Below are 6000 nucleotides of genomic sequence, written 5' to 3' on the forward strand. Positions count from 1 at the left end.
CACACTATGCCGATCGGATAGTGGTTGTCTGTTCCTGTTGCTTCTTCCATCTTCCCGAAATGTTTCCGTACCGTCTATGATTCGCTTTCGGCCACGTAATATGCTCGACACACCGTCCAAATTTGAATACGGTCGATTCAGGTGTACCTTGGCTCGAATGAAAACGGTGCAAAACAGTACCGCACGCAAACGCAAACATTCCAAGAAGCTAGCTCCCTAAAAACCGGCATACTACACACATACACACACGCAAGATAGTGCGTACACGCACCAACATCACGTCACCAAAAACGTACCACTGGTAACTGTTAAATAAGCTAATTTTGCACCACGCTCAGCTGAACCGCACAGCGCAAACAATGTGTTGTAGTAGGTAAACCCTTGAGCATCGGGGACCAAAGCACACGAAGGCCAGCACACAGCAGCAGCAGAGTACTTGTTATTTTGCTAGTACAAACAGCAACAAAAGTACCGAAAGAGGTACGAGATTTGGCAAAGTTTTTCCTTTTGTCGGCCGGGGCCTGTGCGTTTCATTTTCGTTTTCCACTCTCCCTTTTGGCGGAATATGGTTAAAACATTTTTTTTTTGTTGGCAGAGGAAAACCCAAACCTTCCAATCGTTTATAAACGATTAGAATTACAAATGACCAAACTCACCGCTACACAACAAATCCGGTGGTAGATCAAGGCAGGTGTGTTACGCCTGTTTCGCGGTTACAAATAAATAATTATAAACGGAACAGACACAACCACACACATACACACACAGAGTTTGAGTTTAAGATATTGAAGGAACAACGATAAATGTTAGCTTCGCTTTCGAAATCATTCAAGCTTGGGGAGGAGGAGAGTTGGAATGGCCCAAAGCCACGAATAAAATGAAAACGAGAACCAATAGTAACCCTTTTCCGTTTCGGTAAAACTGGTACAACTCTGTTGTAGACTATTTGTGGTTATATAATAAGAGACAAAGTCAATTTTAGCAAGTATGTACCTTAAAATACAGATAGTAGTAGCACAAGACATACTTCCCGTTTCTTTATTTATTATCACTTGCAAAGCCTCCTTCTGGTCTGACTAACTTCCACTTGGTTATCTACCTAAATTCTTCACACTTTTAGCCTCCCTAATCTAATCATTATTTAAACAGAATTGACACAGAGCCATTGGACGGTCGATCTCAACAAAATTCCAGTAAGAAATTCGATATTTTGAGCACATTGGAAACTCTTACAAATACGGAAAACAAATAATCATTTTGAAGCATTAGAATTACCTCAACCAATACTGTTACCAAATGTTTTTAAATTGCAGACATCACCTTCAAAAAGCATCTTCAATTTAAACAACAACAAGGATTCCAAGATATCTCTATACACACATCTCTGATACCTCGCGTCAATGCTTTCGACATGTTTGATTTCCTGTACCGCAAACGTCGTGAATGTCGTCGTCCACTGCTCACGTGGTTGATAAGACACGCAGTGCCCCAACAGCAGCAACCAGCAGCAACACCACCCTACCCTAACTCACGATTGCGTAAAACCGTCGGAATGAGGTTTTTTTTTACCTTCACCAACCGGAAGAAAACATCAAATTCTTGGGGCGTGATTCCTACCGGCCCTCGATGCGTCCAACCACCGACTATAGAAACCGTGCGAAGGTAACGGTGCTCCACCTGGGGAGGCATGATGATAGTGGCACCACACTGACAATGCAAACAAAACAGAAATTCGATGTGCGGAATATATGTGTATAAGGGTACAACTACTCGCGTTCAACAGTAAAAACCTTCTACACCCTTACTTCCTCAATCACTTTCATTCTTTCACAACAGCCGACTGTGTTGACGTCAGCTACGAAGAGGAAAAGAGGCGAGAGACGGCTAGCAGCAATACACATCAACATAATGGGCTGAATGGTGGCGCCGGCATCCTGTCGATATAGTGGTTTCTTTTACGAGTTTCGCACTGCTCGGGAGATGGTTCTCTTTTTCTTGCACTTTTTTTTTCTCCGCCTGGAAAACTACACAGAACACGCATTGTTTGTCCGGCCAGCGATGAGAGTGTATTGGACAAAAAAAAACCATTCCCTATTATGATAGAACTTTTGAGACACGCGGATGAGAGACTCAAGTGAGCGACAGTGAGGCGCACTCCACTTGACTCTAAAACAGCATAATTTGTACAAACGCAGCCCTGCCATGATACTGTCAATACGTCTATTCACGCTGGAAGCATACGAGCAATCACCAAGGGCCATTGTTGCTCCAAGCTATATTGAAATCAATAAAAACCCGCGCTCATTGTTGTCCGCACGTTTGATGGGCCGAACAAATAAATACATTTAATATCATATTCGCGCGAGACGGATATCCGATCATAATTAGACGGGAGGGGGGGACGCACGCTCTCTAGCGAGCCATTTTTCCACGAACGCCACACCAACTTGAACTCTGGTGCGGTTTAAGGCCTGCTCACACACACGCCAAGTGAAACCTTATAGAATGATTTTCCTTTTGCACTGCTCGCCCAAAAACCTCGCCATATCGATTACATGCAGTGCCCCCACAGGCGGCGGCTAACAGCTCAACCAACAACAAAAAAAGCTCCCAATCAATCGGTTTGATTGATGATTGGGCCCATTCTCACACGGCTCACGCGATCGGCTGGCCGAGTAGTGCTTTGCCAGCAGTGCGCCTTCAAACGTTATCCAAATTCGGCGTGCATTCAGACAAAAAACGCCGACCGAGACAACACCGACTGGTAATAGGCGGACCCCCCCAGACACGGAACAAGTTCTCCGATATACAGAGGAAAGAAGAAGGCAGCCTGCAGCAGTAGTAGGGAAAGGTGCACAAGCGTCGATTAAATTTCATTCCCCGACGCACAGGTAAGGCTTCACCACACGAAAACAACCAAGCACAGGGGGAGAGAGCACGCCTTGCTTAAGCCGTAAAGCCGCGTTTATGCAATTCAATCCCCGTCGTTACGCTTCCAGCAAGATCCTGGGGCTTTAGCTAAGGGAGTGTTTTGTCGCCATGCGCTAAGGGTAGGGGAGGGGTGCGGCGAGTTGCTTAAGTTGGTTCCAGGATTGCACGAAAACTGGATAACTTGACATAAAACCATTCTAATGACCTTTTTTTGTGAAATGGATTAGATACCAAACTAGCGTCTTTTTAATTTAGAAGATATCGATGTTCTATAGGAAAGCGATTAAACAATTATGGGTTGTCATTAGAGATATACCAACCTCAACGGCGAAGTTCAATATGCCTTGATGTACCTTAATACATCAGATTGAATTGCTATCTAGACATATCGTAGTCTACAACAAGTAAGACCTTAGTAAATGACTAATACCAAACGCTTCCTGTAACAGAATAGCGTGCTGAAACAAACCAACATTCAAGCGTACCATACCACTGCAGGTCTCATGACAGTGTGACTAGGTCATCGGGTCGATATACAATATGTCATAGGTTCGATTCCCACATGACTCCAAACTTTTAATAACAAAAGACCTTTTAATTAATTATCGCTATAACATTACACACAGAAGTAGTTGTGCGAACAGTCATCCAACACAACACTACCCTGTGCAACTCGTTACCCAAAAAACAAACACACAATTTACAGTTTACCAAATATTATAACCGGGGCAATTCACTTCCAATCAATCATGATATCATTCCTCCAAAAAAACCCTCCATCCACCACAAAAAACAACAACCACGAAATGATTAAGTGCATTTTAATTGACAGTAAACTTTTACAGCCCAATCAGAGCCCCACCTGGAGCTCCCTAGCTATAATGTGATCAAATTAATTTCCCCACAGCCCAATGTGTGTCATTGGCATGACTATCTCTCAGCTCTGAAGGTGAACGATGACAACAGCAAACCTCTAATCGATTGACACTGTTTATCCAGCTAAAGGTAGCAATTGATAGCGGCAAATTGACAAATTGCAGTGGTGTACGGTGACACGTGCCATGAGAATAGGTCTCTTCCTCCATCAAGAACACTGGGGGATACAATGGGGCGTATACACTCTCCAAGTCACTTCGTTGATCGATTGGGCTCGAAAATATCCCAAACCACCTCTAGAGCATGGTCGGGTGGGCATCACCTTTCTGTGCTTGATGAAAACCCACAAGACCCAGGTGTGTCGACCAAGTGTGAAACGACCACGTACAACGCTGTTGGGAGGCCGCCCCCGTGGAGAGAGGGACCCGACACAAGTGGATTTCTAGGGCTGTTGATTGCTTCGGTTGACAACGATATGAAAGAGTGTGTGCTTTCGGGGCTTTTTTGGGTAACCTTCAAGCATCGTACCCTTAACCTTGGAACGCTCAGCGGTAGCCAAGCTACTGCTAATTTATGTCAAGTTCGGAAATAAACAGTCTACACTGTGGGGGCGCTGTAGTAGTATGAAGGGACGTCTGCTACTTCTTAGCCCGTAAGAGATGCCAGAGGTGCCCGACTTCAGAGCGGGATTGGGGCTACCGGTATGAACCCATTTTTTATAAATACTTCCACTGGTGGCGTAACGCTTCCAGTACCACACACACCTGACGCAACCGGGACAACAGAGCGTCTGAAGTCATCGGGTCGATTCACTTTTTGCCTTGACTCAGCAAAAATAGATTGTGACCTAACCGCCGCAGGTGACACCCTTTTTTCGAAGGCATGGGCCCGAAGTTCAAACAAAACTGTTTGGGTTCTGGGACATTGACGACAATATAGTGACAATTTGTGGACTGTCTTGTTGAAAATGAAAGGTAGCGAAAAAGATTCTAAGGTTCTGGTGCTGTAATTGAAAATGGGAATTGTTTGTGACAATGTTTTCCAATGACAACCGTATTGATTCAATTTCTGTAGGAACACGTTCCGATGTACCTCCCCAAATAAAGTCCAGAAAAAACCCTTACATACCTGCTATTCTCAGTACGGCCCGATCCGCCGGATCTAGCTGCAGTATGCTGAGCGGCTTATCCTTTGCCCATTCGGCCAGGCTTTCCCGATCGACGCTAAATCCGGACACGCTGGGCTTTCGCGGCGTTCGCTTCATGGTTGTCTCGCTGTTGGGAGTGTGCGGTGTGGTGTCTTTACTCGTACGGCTACTCACACTGCTGCTGTTTCGTGAAGTTGGCTGCAAGATTGGCAAGGCGCTGCTGATCGTATTTCGGACGTTACGTTGCACTATTCGCGCTCACTGGTAAAACAACTGGCACTTTTGCACCTTTTTCAAATAATGCATCATTACTACACTTTTTTTCTGACCGATTCGCATCACCACCAGGCGCAACCAACAAAACAACACTCAGCAGCACACACACACACGCCTCACTTACACTCAGCAACGCGATCGTATCGAATTTGTGGGTGGAATGGAATTGGTGGCGGCATTGAATAAATACATACTTTTCTATTTTCGTTGCTGTTGCTTATGTTGCTCTATTCACTTTCTCAGCCTCAGCGGTGCGATATAGAGCATTCATACACCATTTACTTTCGATCGAATCATTTACATTTTGCGTTTTACTTATTTACATACATTTTTTCCCTCACTTTTTTGCAAGAAACGAATTATTATACTATTGTTTGCACTCTCACACACTTTTAACACTCTTGATAGATTCGGCACAACAATAAAATAGAGGAAAAGGAAAATTTATATTAAATTTGAAACATAAAACAACAATCAAATCAGATCAGACAACTGTCAAACACTTTGCCGCTTTTGCAACCGACCGACAGATAGACGGCGAGCATATTTGGTGAACGATTCATGTTCGCGTTGGATTGTTTCTGCCAACGAAACGCCACATTAAACCCACACGCCGTAACCTTGCTTCTCTTCTGAGCCTTACTGGCTTACGCTACTGCTCTTCAGCACAAATACTGCTGCTGCCTCGTCCATTAACCATGTGATAAAGACCGGAGCCAATAATTCATCGCCAACGGACAGGATACAAGCGTGATATAATTGTCATCGTC

The 6000-nt window shown here is 44.5% G+C and overlaps 1 protein-coding gene across 12 annotated transcripts in view; it reads right to left on the reverse strand.

The window, feature by feature from the left end:
- The window catches only part of LOC120955320 (dystonin), a 182120-nt gene extending 176470 nt beyond the window's left edge, over positions 1-5650 (reverse strand). For 7 of the 12 annotated variants that reach the window (XM_049608823.1, XM_049608824.1, XM_049608820.1 and 4 more), the window contains exon 1: positions 4936-5648. In XM_049608823.1, coding sequence (XP_049464780.1) covers positions 4936-5071 — 136 coding nt within the window. In that variant the 5' untranslated portion in view covers positions 5072-5648. Of the gene's footprint in view, positions 1-4935 lie in introns of all 12 variants that reach the window. The other 5 variants (XM_049608817.1, XM_049608816.1, XM_049608815.1 and 2 more) reach the window with 1 other exon arrangement.
- Between the last annotated feature and the right edge of the window lie 350 nt (positions 5651-6000).

This window comes from Anopheles coluzzii, chromosome 3 (assembly GCF_943734685.1).
Source record: "Anopheles coluzzii chromosome 3, AcolN3, whole genome shotgun sequence".
Classification (NCBI taxonomy): Eukaryota; Metazoa; Arthropoda; class Insecta; order Diptera; family Culicidae; genus Anopheles; species Anopheles coluzzii.